Below are 19,021 nucleotides of genomic sequence, written 5' to 3' on the forward strand. Positions count from 1 at the left end.
AGAATTGGATCAACCCATGATTGAATGGCAGAGCAGACTCGATGGGCTGAATGGCCTGCTTCTGCTCCAATATCTTACAGTCTTATTGTAAAGGAATCCCTAGGAGGCAAAGATCATAATATGATGGAATTCACTCTACAGTTTGAGAAGAAGATAAAATCAGATGTATCAGTATTACTGTGAAGTAAAGGGAATTACAGAAACATGAGAAAGGTGCTAGCTGAAGTTGATTGAATTGGGCTACTAGCAGGGATGATGACAGAACAGCAATGACTGGAGTTTCTAGGAGCAATTCAGAAGGCGCAGGATACAGTAGGTATATCCCAAAGATGAAGAAGTATTCTAGAGGGAGGATGAGACAACAAGGGCTGACAAAGACACCTGAAAAGCAAAGATAAGGGCATAATAATATAGCAAAACTTTGTGGGAAATTGAGTGGTTGGGAAGCTTTTAAAAACTAATACAAGGCCACTGAAGAGAGAAAAGATGAAATATGAAGGTAAGCTAGTCAATAATATCAAAGAGGATACCCAAGGATTTATTTTATTTATATATATATAAAGAGTGAAAGAGAGGTGACAGTTGATATTAAACAATGGGAAAATGACACTGGAGAGATATTAATGGAGGAGAAAGAAAGGGTAGATGCACTTCATAATTATTTTCCATCATTCTTCACTGTGGAAGACACTAGCAACATGCCAGAAATTCGGAAGTGTCAGGGTGCAAAAGTGAGTATATTTGTTTTTACAAAGGAGAAGGTGCATGGGAAGCTGAACAGTTTGAAGGTAGATAAGTCATTTGGTCCACATTGGCTACACTGCAGAGTTCTGAACGAGGTACTTGGAGATTGTGGAGGAACTAGTACTGATCTTTCAAGAATCACTAGATTCTGGAATGGTTCCAGAGGATTGTAAGATTGAAAATGACACTCCACTCTTTAAGAACGGAAGAAGGCAGAAGAAAATAAATTATCGGTCAGTTAGCCTGACTTCAGTGGTTGTGGAAATGTTGGAGTCCACATAAAGCTATATAACAAGATAAGAGCCCATGATATTATAGAAAAGATATTAGCATGGATAGCAAATTGGCTCACGGGTAGGAAGCAAAAATTCAGAATAAATACCATCAAAACAGAGTAACTCTCATTTAGCTCTTTAATTATAAATCCAAAGCAGGAAAAATACTTTAATCTGTCTACTCCACATTTCAAATGAGTATTATCACCAAATACAGAAAGTTTCCATTAAGCTCAGTTCATGTAAGACTTCATTTTGGAAACCATTCTACAATGATAACTGCTGTGGCTACCACCAGGAAAATCATGTGGCACTATATTTGTTCAATTGCATTCAACAAAAATGTTGCAAAATTTGAAATTAGAATTCCAATACTCTCTTAACTACTAACCCTGGAGTGATGCTCGAAATCTAAAATTAAAACAGGAAATGTTGGAAATACTCAGCAGGTCATGAGAAGAAAAACATTGCAGGACAAGGAACTCTGATGAAGTCTTTGTGCTTGTTTGAGACATCTTACTGGACTTATGGAATAGGGGAGCAGACATAAAAGCATAATATATAGGAGCAGAATTAATCCATTTGGCCCATTGAGTCCATCCTCCTGTCTTCTTCTCAAAACCTTTGTAACCCTGACTAACCAAAAACATATCAAACTCACTTTTAACTGTCAACAGTTGAGACCTTTGAGAGAAAAGTCAGCCAGCACCTACATAGATGGCTGGGTCTGCCGAGAAGACTAAGCAGCCTCACTTTGTGTAGGACGAAAATCAGACTACAACTCCCCATCAGCAGTGTGAGCAAGAAGTTCATGGTTATCTGTGCAAGAGAAGTGCTACAATACAGAGTCCAGCAACCCCAAGGTCTCGCTCACTGGCATTGAGGTGAGTACAGGCAGGAAGTGGAGGGTGTAAGATGCATTTGAACAAATCCAAGTATGGCTGAGCAGAAGTGTGCTAGTGGGCTCAGTGCCATTGGGATGGGCGGCCTTGTGTTGCTTCCCAACAGTCCGTTACAATTGGGTGCAAGGAAGACTGAGGTGCCAGTAGGTCCAGCAGGAGATGCGAGCTGCTGTGGAGGAGCTACGTGCCAGCAAGATTGCTGGTATGTGGCAACAAGGTGTGTGGACAGCTTCCTGTGTGGATGCATCAGGCTGTGCGTGGATCCCAGATACGTGGGCACAAAGTACCACTATGTGCCCAGGTTCTACCTGTTGCCCTGGCTACGAAGGATGGGTCTGGCCCCTTTCCCACGCAACACCCCTGTCAGCTGGTCATTGCCTCCATACCTGTCCTTCGTAGAAAAATTCTTCAAGGCCAACGCATTTGACCACAAGGCAATTAGACAGTGGTCGGCATGTACTGTCCTGCAGGCACTGCAGGAGAAGGACGTGATGGACACAGTGGCGTGGTTCCCTGAGCAGACCGTCCACTTCATCTGGCAAAATGCCTCATCGCCAGACCTCACGAACAGGCACAAAGATCTCGCCTGGCTGGCGGTGAGAGGGGTCCTCCAAGTCAGATCCCTCCTGTACGCCCGGAATGTCGTCTCCGCACCCCACTGCCCATGGGAGGACTGTAATGGGGTGGAGTCGGTGGCTCTCCTCTTTGCACACTGTGGGTTCACCAAGAAGGTGTGGAGAAGAATGGAGGGGACAGTGCTAAGATTCATGCCCAGCAGCTGCGTTACCGAGGACTCCGTGATCTACGGGCTGTTCCCAGGGACACACACGGAGACCAACATCCGGTGCTGCTGGCAGATCATCAATTTGGTGAAAGACGCGCTTTGGTCTGCCCGAAACTTGGTGGTCTGCCAGCACATGGAGATGTCAGTGACTGAATGCTGCCGACTGGCTCACTCTCACCTGCAGGAGTACGAGCTGAGGGACGCACTCAAGCTTGGTGCGGCCACCGCGAAGGCCCGGTGGGGAAGGACCACAGTTTAAGGTTCATCACCCGTGGGAATCGGAGGGGTCAGGTGGGGAGGAGAATATCCCTCATCAGCGGTGTGGACAGATGATTCAACATAGTGCCCCAGGAGTGGGAGGAATTGTTAATTTGGAAAAGGAATTAGAGCCAACGCCTGCCTTTATTGTTGATAATTTTATTGCAAATAAGTCTTAACTCTTAACCAAGGGTTGAGAGTAAATGAATGATTTATTGTAAACATCTTTCATTTGTATATGAACAGAGAGTCAATGCGTAATTTTATTGTAAATAACTTTAATTATTGAATAAGGACTCAGGGTCAATGAATGTTTTTTTAAAATATGTATATAACTTTATTTTGTAATACTTCTGAATAAAGTATTTCTGAAGGAAAAAAAAACAAGGCATGTGGACAAGATGGGACCAGGTAACAGAGTGCATCATCTTGTATAGAGAATTTTAGCAAGCTGAACCCCACCGCATCAAGTTCCTGAGCTAGTCGGTCTATGGCATCTTACCAAGCCCATCGAAGCTCTACTGATGGAGTTGGCTGAGCTTACAGCTTTCTGCAAGTTTTTCCGATCCTGTGTAGTGGCTCATCCATCCCAGATAGTGATGCAACCAGTTAGAATGCTTTCCATGCTACATCTGTAGAAATTTGTGAGTGTCTTTGGTGACATACCAATTCTCGTCAAGCTCCCTATGAAATATAGCCATTGCTGTACTTTCTTTGCAATTGCATCCATAAATTAGGCTGAGGATAGATCCTCAGACACTAAGAAATTTGAAACTGCTCACTCTTTCCACTTCTGATCCCTCACTGGGGATTGGTGTATGTTCCCTTGACTCCAACTTGATTTTCCCAATCTACCTGCAAACTGAAATCCCCGGTGACCATCATAACATTGTCCTATCTACTTGACTTTTCAATCTTCCAGTGTAATTTGTACCCCATATCTGACTAGGTTCGGAGGCCGGCACATAACTCCCATCATGATATTTTTGACCTTCTCAGTTTCTTAACTTTACCCACAAAGCTACTACACCTTCTGTCACTTTCTAAGAATTTGATTTCATTTTTTACAACAAAGCCACCTCACTCCCTCTGCCCATGACCAGTAGCTAATAGATTAAAACGAAAGCAAGTCCTGAATAAATTGTGCACATTTAACTCCCACAGATACTTTAAGGCAACTTCTCAACAGGTGTGAGAAATTCTGATTCTATACCAGTGCAATTATGAAGAGGAAGACAATAAATTAATGTTTATCTTAATTGTCCCTCATTGAAACCCTCCTGATGAGATTAGGGAAGGCATTATATGGCCATCTCCTATTTTAACACATTGTTAACGATATATCCATGCCACTAACTTCACAGCTCACTACATGCCTATTTTGTTACTTAATATGCTGGCTTTCTACATATCCAGTTAAACTTTCCTCAAAAATGTAACAGAAGAAGTACATTCTGATTATCAGGTATTCTGTGTTCTGAACCCTTCAGACTAGACACCAGTATTTGGAAGCTTAAAGGAGTTATGTCAATATTTATACGTAATTCTACAGTTAGCTGTCTACATTCAAAATGTGAAAGTAGATACTCATTGCCATTGAAACTGTATTTAACAATTTACTATCAAGAGAAAATCTGCAGATGCAGGAAATCCAAGTAACACACACATAATACTCGAGGAACTCAACAGGCCAGGAAGCAACTATGGAAAAGAGTACAGTCAACATTTCGGGCCGAGACCCTTCATCAGGACTGGAGAAAAACAGATGAGGAGTCAGAGTAAGAAGGTGGGCCTACACAGTACTGCAGTTTAAAATGGAACTTAGATGTTTTATGTGCATACATACAAGCCTGAATGGGCTCTTCCCAATTTTCTACCAGACATCATTGAATTTAATATGATTCCACTATATTTTCTATGCAACATTCAGAAAAATGCAACAATCCCCTGAGGAATAAGAAGGATGCTACAGGAGACAGGAGATCCACTAATCCCATCAGAATGAGAGACTGGCAGGATTCACTAGTCATCTCACTGCTCTCCTCCAAGTGTGAGAGCACAATGAAGAGACACAGAAAGAAACTTTACTTCCTCACAAAATATATCATGATAATCTAATCACCACTCTTCACACTGGAAGTTGAAGATCCTCAAAGGAAAGTGTGTTCTATACAGAGGTCAAAGTTCTTTAAAGAAAGAAACATGAGTTTGTGGTAAACCATGTATATACGTTGTAAGCAACAGGAATTCTGCAGATGCTGGAAATTCAAGCAACATACATCAAAGTTGCGCAGCATCTATAGGAAGAGGCGCAGTCGATGCTTCAGGCCGAGACCCTTCATCAGGACTGAAGCGTCAACTGCACCTCTTCCTATAGATGCTGCTTGGCCTGCTGCGTTCACCAGCAACTTTGATGTATATATGTTGTAACTCGGTTACCTGTCTGGACACGCCCCTCAGCTGACTGCCCCCGTGGCTCCTCCCACAGAGTCCTGTATAAAGATGTTCGCCTTGCCCCTCCCCCTCAGTCCGGGGGCACTCACTGTGGAGGTCGTATTGTATAGCGAATAAAAGCCTTTCAGTATTTTACCAAACCTCAGTCTTTTGGAGTAATTGAAGGTGCTTCAATTTTATTCGCTGTACGTTTTAAAACATGGAACAGTCCCTGAGACCAGAAAAATTAGACCTCAATCCGCAAACACCTGAAGCTGGAAACGCTTTCGAACTCTGGCTGGCCTGCTTCGAAGCGTATCTAGAGGAGATTAAAGCGACCGACCCTGTAGCGAAGTGCAGAGTTCTACTCTCCAGGGTCAGTCCACGGGTCTATTCGCTGATCAGAGACCAGCCGAGCTACGACGGCGCAATGAATGCACTCAAAAGACAATACCTGCGGCCGATAAACAGCGTCTATGCTCGGCACCATTTAGCGACACGGCAACAACGGTCCGGGGAATCGAGTGCTGAGTTCGTGCAGGCCCTACGGACGCTCGTGCGAGCCTGCAATTGTCAGGAGCTGACGGCGGCGCAGCATGCAGAGCTCCTAGTGAGAGACCCCTTCGTTACGGGGACCAGGTCAGTGTACGTGCGCCAGCGGCTGCTGGAAAAAGCCGATCTTACCCTAAGTTCGGCGATCGAGCTGGCTGATACGTTGGAGGCCGCTCTGCATAACTCCGAGGCTCTCCAGGCACGCGATCCCCCGATGGCCTCGTGGGTGCCGCAGGCCCCGCAACCTGCCGGCGAATCGACCTCGGCTGCCGCCAGTCGTGAGTCCGCGTAGTGCTACTTCTGCGGACTGGAGAAGCACCCCCAGAAACGCTGCCCGGCCCGACAAGCTACCCGCTCCAGCTGCGGAAAGAAGGGCCACTTCGCCAAGGTCTGTAAGTCAAAACCGCGAGCAGGATCGAGCAGCGCCGCGTGCAAGACGTGGGAGTCGCCATCTTGCCTTCCGCCATCTTCCCTGCACACCACCACCACGTGCGAGACATGGGGGCGGCCATCTTGGTCGGCGCCACCTCCCACTGCCTACGACCAACGGGTGCTCACAGGCCACCCCACCACGCTGGACCAAGACAGCAACCCCACTCTGGCTTCCGTGACCCTCGGCCAAAGCGCTCCCCACCAGCTTGCAAGGTCAATGATGGACATCCTGGTGGAGGGGCACAGGACAAGCTGCCTGTTTGACACAGGCAGCACGGAGAGTTTTATCCACCCGGCCACGGCGCAACATTGTGGACTCATGATACGGCCGGTAAATCGGGGGGTCACCAAGGCCTCCAGGTCGCATACAACAGACATCCGGGGGGGGTTGTGTAGCGACGCTAGTGGTGCAGGGCACAGAATATCGGGACTTTAAGTTACTGGTCTTGCCTCAACTGTGTGCCCCTGTGCTGTTGGGGTTGGACTTCCAGAGCCACCTGAAAAGCGTGACAATGAAGTATGATGGGCCCCTCCCACCAATTGCTGTCATAAATCCCCAGTTTTGTAGAGATATGTCACGTACCCCGCTACTGACCACACACACACACCGACCCGCGCATCCCACCCAACATCATGCCAACTGCCACACTACCGACACCACTTGCGGCCTCTCCACCCTCAGGATCCCTCCCCCACCGCTGTTCGCCAACCTGACCCCCGACCGTAAACCTGTGGCAACTAAAAGCAGGAGGTACAGCGCGGGGGACAGAGCCTTCATTAAGTCGGAGGTGCAGCGGCTGCTCAGGGAGGGGGTCATTGAGGCAAACACAAGTCCTTGGAGGGCGCAGGTGGTCGTTGTTCGGAACAGGGAGAAGAATAGGATGGTCATGGACTATAGCCAGACCATCAATAGGTTCACGCAGCTCGACGCGTACCCTCTACCCCACATCGCGGATGTGGTCAATCAGGTAGCACAGTACAAGGTGTACTCGACCATAGATCTAAAATCCGCTTACCATCAGTTCCCCATCCGCCGGGAGGACCACCCTTACACTGCCTTCGAGGCAGACGGCAGGCTTTATCAATTCCTGCGCGTCCCCTTTGGTGTCACGAATGGTGTATCTGTCTTCCAGAGGGCAATGGACCGGATGGTGGACCAGTGCCAACTGAAGGCCATGTTCCTATATCTGGATAACATCACCATCTGCGGTCACGACCAGCAGGATCACGACAACAACCTCCAAAAATTTCTCCAAGCGGCCAAATCTTTCAAACTCACCTATAACAAGGACAAGTGTGTATTTGGGACCTCCCGACTTGCTATCCTTGGGTGTGTCGTGGAGAATGGAGTCATTGGCCCTGACCCCGACTGTATGCGCCCTTTGTTGGAACTCCCTCTTCCCAATACCCTCAGAGCCCTCAAAAGGTGCCTGGGCTTCTTTTCATATTACGCCCAATGGGTCTCTAACTATGCAGACATGGTCTGCCCCCTGGTCAAGTCCACCACATTCCCCCTCTCTGCCGAGGCCCACGCAGCCTTCAACCGCATAAAAGGGGACATTGCCAAAGCAGCAATGCATGCGGTGGATGAGGCCATTCCCTTCCAAGTAGAGAGTGACGCCTCCGACTTTGCGCTGGCTGCTACCCTCAACCAGGCGGGAAGACCGGTGGCGTTCTTCTCCCGTACTCTTCAAGGCCCTGAAATTCGGCAGTCTGCGGTAGAGAAAGAGGCCCAGGTCATAGTAGAAGCTATTAGGCACTAGAGGCACTATCTCGCCGGCAAAAGGTTCACCCTGCTAACTGACCAGCGCTCAGTCGCGTTCATGTTTAATAATCAGCAGCGGAGCAAAATCAAAAATGATAAAATTCTGAGGTGGAGAATCGAACTCTCCACCTACAACTATGACATCATGTACAGGCCTGGGAAGCTCAACGAGACCTCCGATGCCCTATCCCGGGGAACATGTGCCAGCACGCAGATCGACCGGCTATATGCCCTACATGTAGACCTTTGCCACCCGGGAGTCACCCGGCTTTTCCACTTCGTGAAAGCCCGGAACCTGCCTTACTCCCTTGAGGAGATCAGGATGATGACCAGGGACTGCCAAGTCTGCGCAGAGTGCAAACCGCACTTCTACCGACCCAAAAAGGCACCACTCATCAAGGCCACCCGCCCCTTTGAGCGACTGAGTGTTGTCTTTAAGGGCCCCCTTCCCTCCACTGACCGCAATGTGTACTTTCTTAACGTTATCGACGAGTACTTGCGGTTCCCCTTCGCCATCCCCTGCCCCGACACCACTACCACGTCAGTTATAAAAGCCCTGCGCAAGCTCTTCACTCTGTTCGGATACCCATGCTATATCCACAGTGACAGAGGGTCCTCGTTTATGAGTGACGAGCTGCGCCAATATCTACTGGCTAGGGGAATTGCAACCAGTAGGACCACGAGCTATAATCCCCGGGGGAATGGACAGGTAGAGAAGGAGAATGGCACAGTGTGGAAAGCCACACTCTTAGCCCTCAGGTCAAAGGGACTGCCGGTCTCCCGCTGGCAGGAGGTCCTTCCCGAGGCACTCCACTCCATCCGCTCCCTGTTATGCACAGCCACCAATGCCACCCCTCATGAGCGGCTCTTTTCTTTTCCCAGAAAATCGACCACTGGAACCACCCTACCATCTTGGCTGACGTCCCCGGGGCTAGTGCTGCTCCGGAAACATGCGAGGAGCAACAAATACTCCCCGATAGTCGAGAGGATTCACTTACTTCATGTGAACCCCCAGTATGCCTACGTGGTTTTACCTGATGGGCGGGAGGACACGGTCTCCATCCAGGACCTGGCGCCCGCAGGAGCTCCGGGCCCCTACCCTGAACACTCCGTGGTGACTATTGACCCCGTACCCACCAATGTATGTACCTACGAGACACCGTGCACCCCAAACCCTATACAGACACCACACGACACTCCCATACCGGGCGCGACGCACACGCATGAGGGATTACCGACGCCTAACGTGCTGGCACCTGAAGTCAGGCCGGAGCCAGCACAACCGCCATCACCGGTGCAATCACCGCTGGTGCTACGTAGATCACAGCGACGGACTCGACCGCCTGATAGACTTGACCTGTAAATATACTTCTTGTAAATATTGTCAGTCACTTCACCCCACAGGACTCTTTTTAAAAAAAAAAGGAGGGGTGAATGTGGTAAACCATGTATATATGTTGTAACTCGGTTACCTGTCTGGACACACTCCTCTGCTGACTGCCCCTGTGGCTCCTCCCACAGAGTCCTGTATAAAGGTGTTCGCCTTGCCCCTCCCCCTCAGTCTGGGGGCAGACACTCACTGTGGAGGTCGTATTGTACAGCGAATGAAAGCCTTTCGGTATTTTACCAAACCTCAGTCTTTTGGAGTAATTGAAGGTGCTTCAGAGTTGTTGTAGGAATCCATTTCAGTAATTAAGGCAGAGATTCATTTAATTGTGAGGTATTGTTGGTGCAGGCAACACAGATGAGCCTACAGAATAAGAGGAGAATAAGAGGCCCACCGAACTGGTTATTGGCATCTCATGTTAGTAGTAACTGTTATAATATGAAGCTGGTCACAGATAGCACTGGGAATCTTTATATTGCATGCTCCTTCTGAAAACCATCTCTCAGTCAGGGAATCCCTGAGGGGTGAGGCTACAGACAAAGAGCTGGGACATATCCTTGCTGTGTCATTTTCTTTCTACTTCTCTCCAGCGTCTGCTTCATGGCCCTCAGGCTCTGTGGCTCTTCCTCTGGCAAGGTCATACAGCAGGTGGCAGAGGATGATGAAGTCCTCATGTGTGCTGCAGAGTGTCCCAGGACAACAACCTCAAAACCTAAAGTTGACCATTAATGTTGCCACTATGACCCAGACTGTGTGGCTTCTGTTGTACTAGTGATCATCTGCTCTTGCTTGAGAACACACTTGCTTAAGGAGCCAAGGAAGTAAAATGTCTTCTATGATACATTGAACTAGAAGGGACAGTCGATGAAATTGACCTTAGAATGAAGAACTAGTGTGTGCTTTCTGGAATCTTGGTACACACTACAAGGAGTTTCTTACATTAGAAGGGCACAAAGCCCTTTTGGACACCTGCGTGCATTCAATGGTTCCCTGCACTTATGGAAAAGCAGAACTGCAATGTCCGAGATGTAGTCTGTCCCTCTTGGAAGTCAAAGCAGATGACATCGCTTCTTTACAGAGGTATGCCTGGGTGAGCAGCATACTGGTAGACATGACTGAAATCTGGTGCAGCAACATGAAAGGAACCTACAGCTAACAGATAAAAGTCAGCATTACCTCCACAAAGAGGGGAGACTGAGCATGCGAGTGTGGCTAAAAGACAATGATGGTAGCCTTAGAAAACCTGAGCCTGTTTGAGAGGTCCATTTAGGATGAGTCTCTGAAAGTAATGCAATATTACTGGGCATATAAATTATTTCAATTCTTGCCCTGAGTGTCTGGTGTCCCTGAGGCTTCAGAAGTGATCAGCCATAGCTATAGAAACACTTCTGTTAAAAGATGTTGTCATCAAGTCAAGCCAAATTGATTTTGCTGGTTTTGTGCATAAGTAGGACAAGCTATATGTACAATGATAAACTTACTCTCAGCAGAAGCACAGACATGTAGATTCAGTCAACACACATAACTAAATCATACAAGACACTGAATAAAAAAAAGACATCGCAAAACAAAACATTCATGCAAAAAAAAATATTGTATCGAACGAAGTGGTCTGCAGTGTTCTGTTACTGAGGATTAGGGCTGTGCAGGCCAAGTCAAGAACCTGATGGCTGTAGGAAAGTGGCTTTCACTGAACCTGGTAGTATAGGACATCAGGCTTCTGTAACTCCTGCTTGACAACGGTAGTGAAAAGAGTCCATGACCTAACAGTGGGGATGCTTGACAATAGATACCACTTCTTGCGGCAATGCCTCGTGTAGATGCTGTCAATGTGTGGGGAACACTGTGTCCACGACAGACTGGCTGTATCCACTACTCTCTGTACTATCTTGCAGTTCTATGCATTGGAATTGCTGTACCAGGTCATGATGCAATCGTGGTCTGATACATCATGGACTGGTACAGCCATTCTAATGCACAGAACAGTTTTCAATGGTGCATTTGTAGAAAGTTGCTAGAGTATTTGATGGCATACAAAATCTCCTTAAGCTTCTGAGAGTGTAGAGGCAGTGGCTCCCTTTCTTTGTGACTGGATAGAGTCATGCAACATAGAAATGGGCCTTTAGGCCCAACTGGCTCATGACCACCAAGATTCCCATTTAAGTTAGTTCCATTTGCCCATGTTTAGCCTATATTGCTCTAATCCTTTCTTATCCATATATCCGTCCAAGTACTTTTTGAATATTGTTAATGTACCTGCTTCAACCTCTTTCTCTGGCAGCTAATTCCATTTACAAACGTACTTGGGTTCCCACTAAATCTTTACCGTCTCACCATAAACCTATGCCTTCCAGTTCTTAGAAAAAGAACTGATCCTACCTATGTCCTTCAAGATTTTAAAGACTTCTCTATAAGATCCATTCATTATTCTCGCATGTTCCAGTGAAAACAGGCCCAATCTGATTAAACTCTCTCTATAACTCAGTCCCCTGAGTCCTGGCAACATGCTTATAAATCTCCTTTGAACTTTTTCCAGTTTAACAGTATCTTTTCTAGTGCAAGACGAACACAGTATTTCAAATGCGGCCTCACCAACATCTTTTACAATCACGTCCTAGTTAATCTGAGACGTTAATGCCCAGGAATTTGAAGCTGCTTACTCTCCCTACTTTTGACCCACCAATGAGCATAGTGATATGGTCTTCTGACTTCCCATTTCTGAAGTCAGCATATCTTCAGGTGACCTTTAACACTTTCCATCATGATCCTTGTACATGGTGTGGCTCTTGTTGTTCTCCCTGCACTGATTGCTGTGATTATTGTCAGGCACATTGGGTTAGTTGCCTATATTAAGTGGAATGAGAATTCCAGCAGGTAAATATTGCAGTCATGCTGCTTTTTAGCCCTTTAAAAGGTGTGTGGGCAGTCTGCAGTCAAGTTTGGAAATGTCTTTTAATGCTAGACATGTCTCCTTAAATGTATGATAAAAGCAACAGGCTTCTAAGACATGCTTCTGGCAGCCTTTGTGTGCAGCTCCTTGTTCAGTGGGAACTCCCATTATGGAAAAAAAGGAAATTTAGTATGTAGGAAAGCGACAGGTATGCTCATGAAAATAACACACAGAATTGCTCGGCTCAATTTCCTATCCAGCATGATTTCACTTAGAAATGATATTCCCCCCACCCCAGAAAAAAACAGAGTCTTGATCATGTTAAACAAAATTTGAATGTTAGGTAATCCGGTTTGAAAGCTTTTGTTTACATAAAAGTCAACATAGATCAATAACAGACTGTAATGTTGGTGTGTATATGCCTGAGTTCCTCAAAATTACCTTGGGAATCATGGAAAGATTTCATAATTTTATTTTTTAATTGCTCACCTCTAATAAGTATTAAGCAGGTGTAGTTTGTGATCCTTAGTCATTTTAATGGTTCAAAAATTATTCATGATACATATTTCATTTTCTTAAATCATCTTTTACATTACGGCTCTATTCAAAGTTGAATTACATGATAGTAATGATTAAAAATGCAGTTTAATTTTGGAATTAAATTAAATGCTTGAAAAATCCCTTTGAAAAATGTTCTTTTCAGACCTACAAACAAATAGAGAAGCTTGATCTTCATCAAAAAGAAGTGAAAATCACTTCCCATTATATTATGGAACTAACTGCTTAGGGCTGACATTATGTGCTCAGGCAATATGTGGTACCAAACTAATTCTAAGGAACAGGATTATCCTACACTTACGATTTAGGGATTAACTGAAGCTGCTCAGTAGCATTTTCAGGAGTACCTGTCTGACTAGTTTATTTTCCCTTTAGTAGTATTGTCTTTATATTACTATATGTTACATGTTTAAGATAAAGCGTATGGCAGAGTGACATGATGTCTTTAATTCCAAATTAACATGTTTAACAGGTCACTTCTAATGGAAGCCATTGGGGCTGATTTTAGCTCCTAATGTAAATATGGTGAAAATTGATTGCAATCATCCATAAGGGTCCTTGTTGAAGCCACAAGCTACTGGGCCCCAAATGAAAGATGCCATTGAATGGAAAGAGGCAGCTCACTTGCTGGGAAAGGCAAAGGTTATGAGATTCAGACTCTATTCACCACAAGTAAAAGCTGTGCTCAGCAAGGTATGTGGGAGAAGGAGAGAGAGAGGGACAAACATGCTATATGTGTCTTAGGGCTGTGTCTGTAGAGGAGACTATATCAACATAATTGCAATAAGGAAATAGTAAGGATAGAGCAGGTGAGCGATCTCCTTCATTGTAACTACCATCCTGTTCCTTACCCGGCAATTAGGGCATTGGTGTCTGAATGACTCTGTATTACAAATAAATATAAAATTCTGAAGGAATTATATTTATTGGATATGGAGAGTATGTTTCATCTTCTGGGAGAGCCCAGAACTAGAGGTAATTTCAAAAATAAGAGATTGTTCACTTGACATAGAGATGAGGTGAAATATTTTCTCCCAAAATTTTCGGAACTTTCTTCCCTGAGAGGGAATTAGAGTCAAAAGGATTAAAGGCATTAGCAAGAGGATGAAAGGTATCTGGGATGGACAGGAATTTGGAACTGAATCAGCCATAATCTAATTGAATGACAGAGCAAGACTGATAAGCCAAGTGTCCTACTTATTCATATGATAGCATGTGTATCGAGTAGTGTGCTTAAGAGGCATCTGGTTATGGGCAATGCCGTACACTTGAGGTATTGAGACATTGACAGTGGTGTACATTTGAGACACTAACAATGCCAACATTGTCCAGTACTATACAGTACACGACGGATGTTGCTTTGTAATTTCCAATAAAGTGTCTTAGTTTACAGATAGTATGGGCTATTCACAGAATAGCAAGTTCTCATGAACTATTTCAAGGAAATCAAAGTGTTTGGTTATGCAAGGCCTGATTCATTGTTAGGAAGTTCTCTTCCAATTAAATCTTTTCCCATCATGGTGAATCTCCCTCTGAGTCCTGGGATAAAATCCCAAACACTGCAAATTGGCTGCCTTTTCTGGTCTTCAGTGTCCCAGCAAAAGTGAATTTAACCAGAATTTGTAGCAGATGTTTATATAAAAGTAAATTTGAATATTCAATACAAAACAATGGCATAAAATATGTGTATGAAGTCTGACCTAAATGGCAACTCAACAGCATTAAATCAATGATAGTCTAATAACTGTCCTTGTTTTTGTGTATAGTTCTTTGGCAGATCGATTTGGATCCTGCTGAACCTAAACTGTCACCTGCATTTGGTATTTAGACTTTCCCCATCTCTGTCCTAATATTTGCTTCTTCACACTTCCAACCATCCAACATTTGGAATCTACCCCAGATCTCTGTCTGGGATCTGAGCTTTAGTTCCTTTTTGATTTCTGCATTGCATTATGCAAGCACAGAATTCAGAAATCAGATGTTCCATGCACTGCAATCAGCTAGTGATTCCAGGCAGATCAGTGGCTATAATCAGTATTTTCTATTCTATCATCTAATGACTTGTAATATTTAGACCATTAATTCATAGAAACATAGAAAACCTAGAGCACAATACAGGCCCTTCAGCCCACAATGCTGTGCTGAACATATACTTACTTTAGAAATAACCTAGGGTTACCAATAGCCCTCTATTTTTCTAAGCTCCATGTACCTATCCAGGAGTCTCTTAAAAGACCATATTGCATCCGCTTCCAACACAGTCACCAGCAGCCCATTCCACGCACTCACCATTCTCTGCGTAAAAAAGCTTACCCCTGACATCTCTTCTGTACTTACTCCAAGCACCATAAAACTGTGCCCTCTCATGATAGCCATTTCAGCCCTGGGAAAAAGCCTCTGACTATCCACATGATCAATGCCTCTCATCATCTTATACAACTCTATCAGGTCACCTCTCATCCTCCGACGTTCCAAGGAGAAAAGGCCAAGTTCAGTCAACCTATTCTCATAAGGCATGCTCCCCAATCCAGGCAACATCCTTGTAAATCTCCTCTGCACCCTATCTATAGTTGCCACATCCTTCCTGTAGTGAGGTGACCAGAACTGAGCACAGTACTCCAAGTGGGGTCTGACTTGGGTCCTATATAGCTGTAACATTACCTCTCGACTCTTGACTCCCACAGTTGATGAAGGCCAATGCACCGTATGCCTTTTTAATCACAGAGTCAACTTTGACTTTAATCACAGCTTTGACTGTCCTATGGACTCGGACCCCAAGATCCCTCTGGCCCTCCACACTGCCAAGAGTTTTACCATTAATACTATATACTGCCATCATATTTGACCTACCAAAATGAACCACCTCACACTTATCTGGATTGAACTCCATCTGCCACTTCTCAGCCCAGTTTTGCATCCTATCGATGCCACACTGTAACCTCTGATAGCCATCCACACTATCCACAACACCCCTAAACTTTGTGTCATCGGCAAATTTACTAACCCATCCCTTCACTTCCTCATCCAGGTCATTTATAAAAATCAGGAAGAGAAGGGGACCCAGAACCGATCCCTGAGGCACACCACTTGTCACCAACCTACAACCACTCTTTGCCTTCTGTGGGCAAGCCAATTCTGGATCCACAAAGCAAGGTCCCCTTGGATCCCATGCCTCCTTCCTTTCTTAATAAGCCTTGCATGGGGTACCTTATCAAATGCCTTGCTGAAATCCATATACACTAAGTCTACTATTCTACCTTCATCAATGTGCTTATTCACATCATCGAATATTCCTGTCTATTTTCTCCCATAAATATGATTGTTTATTGTGTGTGATCCCAAGGTGCTAGCCATCTATCCAAGTATATTTTCTTCAGATATGACCTTGGATTATAAAAGTCTATGGAAAGATTATAGGATTATGAAAGTCGAGGCTGATTTTGTCTTCCCTGATGCTCCCACATAAATACATTTTCTAGCAGAGTCAATGTACTGGAACAAGAATCCTGACTGATTTTTTTTACTTCCATGGTCCAATAACTCTGAGGCCAATGTACTCTGCTTCAACTGCTGCCCTGACATAACTTCAATGTCACCTCATTGTTGGAGCTGATATTATTATTCCAGTCTGTTGAAACTGAAGTCTTATTTGACAAAACCCAACCTGTTGCCTCTACTCACCCAAATGGAACGTGTCTGGATTCCAGACTGACCAAGTCTGAAACAGAATGAAGGTTTCCACTTTCCAAGCCAAAACCGTGAATACAATGAGCATATACTTTGATGTGAACAAACACTGAATTTCCTACTAACACATAGCAAGGAAATGAACTTGACACTAAGCAAATGTTTTCCTTTTCAGTCTGAATAGCTCTATGTGAATGAAAGTGAGTAAAGAAGTCAAAGATGTGCACACATACTTTCCTGTGCAGTGGCATTTTCAGTTATCTGCACATTCATGTCAGTAACCATGGAACTGAACAGGTCAGACTATCTATTCAGTTCATTGATTTAAAAACAAAAGCAGTGTAAAAACCTTTCATCTACAAGCATGTCTGCATTTTAGATGGAAGCTCACAGTCAGAGCACAGCTAACCACTCTTAATGTTCGCAATTAATAAAATAAAACTTACAAATTAACAAAAACAACTCCTACATTTTTTATCACAATTAATGATCTGTGCAACAAGCATCTTAAGTTAGTTATATGGGCAAATCATTTTATGTGGTACATTGCCCTTATGTTTCAATGCCCCGTGGTCTCTCAAGAATAAATAAGCTATATCATAAATATAGCTTTCAGAATGCACCACGACCCAAGAGCAAAAGTATAAATGTATTGGATAATTAAACTAAATATGCCTTCTCAGTGTTTCTTATTGGAAAACACTATTTTCCTGGCTACCTCTCCCTCCTCTCATATAATCTTCCCCTTTTCTCTGTAAGGAACTCGATGGAAACTGTTGATGATACTGAACTGGCAAAGGCAAGAAAACAGTGTAAAATTAGAGTTGGATAAAATAATTATGTAGTCTGATCAATGGAAAGTGAAATTTAATCAAGATAATGTACTAAGCATAAATTGGAAAGATAACAAAATGTACTTCCTGGTAGTGCTGCATTGTGTATCAGAAGGAGAAATCAGAGAAAAATATATTTGAATGTGCACTGACAGACTGAGCAATACACAGATATAATCATTTGCGTCATTAAAATAGTAAGATATTTCAAGACACTTCACAAGAGCATTAGGAAATATTTGGCATTGAGCCATCTATGAAAATATTAGGACAACATTTACATGATCAAATTTAAGAAATGTTTTAAAGAACAGGAAATACAACCAAAAGGTTGCTGGAAACACTTAGCAGTTTGGGAAGCAATTTTAAATTAAGCAAATTAGGTTTTAAATTGCAAAGAATGAGAATGGGGTGGAGAGAACAAAGGGGATGTATGGATGATGGTGCTTATCTCTTTACAACTGCTGCTTGACTTTCAGTGTATTCATAGCATTTCCAATTATTGCTCAGATTAGATCAACCACTGTTGCTTGCTTTTCATGAAAGGACAAGCAAGTGCTAAGGTGGTGGAAAGGTTCAGGAGTGGGAATCTATTAACCAGTGACTGAATGTAAAGCAGTTATTGGCAGAAAACCAGATCAAAGATTTTCACGTGTAAAGGCATGGGGAGAAAGTGACAGGGATAGTGGGGGAGAGGGAATGGAAGGATTTAAAAGCAAGGATTGTGGCCCTAAATTTGAAGCATTGCCAGGCTAGAATCCATTGTTGGATAGAGAAGCTGATGGAGGAACAGGGCAGGGGAAGTTTGTAAGTTAAGACTCAAACAGCAGAGTTCAGGTTTATGAAAAATGCATAATAATAGAATCATAAGTATTTGAAACATAGAACTGTACAGCACAGGAACAGTCCTTTACAGTCCACCATATCCCTGTCAACCATTATGCCTATCAACACCAGTGCAATTTCTCCAATTTAGGCCTGTAATGCTCTACTCTTTTCCTATCCAGATACCTGTTCAAATGTTTTTTAAACATTGTAATTGTGCCAGCAATCAGTGATAGGGATTTAAATCCCATTGCTGTCAATAAGGAGTTTGTATATTCTCCCTGTGACCATGTGGGTTTGCTTAGGGTGCTCTGGTTTCCTCCCACATTCCAAAGGTGTACAGATTAGGGTTAATAAGTTGTGGGGCATGTTATTTTGACACCAGAAAAGTGGCAACCCTTGCGGGCTGCCGCTAGCTCAATCCTCGAACTGTGTTAGTCATTGATGCAAAGTGATGGATTTCACTATATGTTTTAGTGTTTTAATATATATGTGACAAATAAAGCCAATCTTACCTCCTCTGATTGTTCATTCTAAATATTTGCCACCCTATATATGAAAAGCTTGACCCACAGATCTCTCATCTTAACTCCATGCAATCTATTTTAAGACTTCTCTGCACTGGGGGAAAAATCCCGAATATCTATCCTAGCTTTGCCCCTCATACTTTGTAAATTTCACAAAGTCACCCCTCTG

General features: G+C 44.1%; 2 protein-coding genes across 3 annotated transcripts in view; one reads left to right on the forward strand and one right to left on the reverse strand.

The window, feature by feature from the left end:
• LOC134354560 (peroxidasin homolog) overlaps positions 1 to 19,021 on the reverse strand; it is a 564,572-nt gene that overhangs the window by 439,609 nt on the left and 105,942 nt on the right. The window lies entirely within an intron of this gene.
• On the forward strand, positions 5,487 to 13,209 carry LOC134356690 (uncharacterized). Its single transcript, XM_063067730.1, is given in 3 exon segments — positions 5,487 to 6,111; positions 7,112 to 9,217; positions 13,126 to 13,209. Coding segments are annotated over 3 exon segments (2,685 nt in total). The 5' UTR covers positions 5,487 to 5,616.

This window comes from Mobula hypostoma, chromosome 1 (genome assembly GCF_963921235.1).
Source record: "Mobula hypostoma chromosome 1, sMobHyp1.1, whole genome shotgun sequence".
NCBI lineage: Eukaryota > Metazoa > Chordata > Chondrichthyes > Myliobatiformes > Myliobatidae > Mobula > Mobula hypostoma.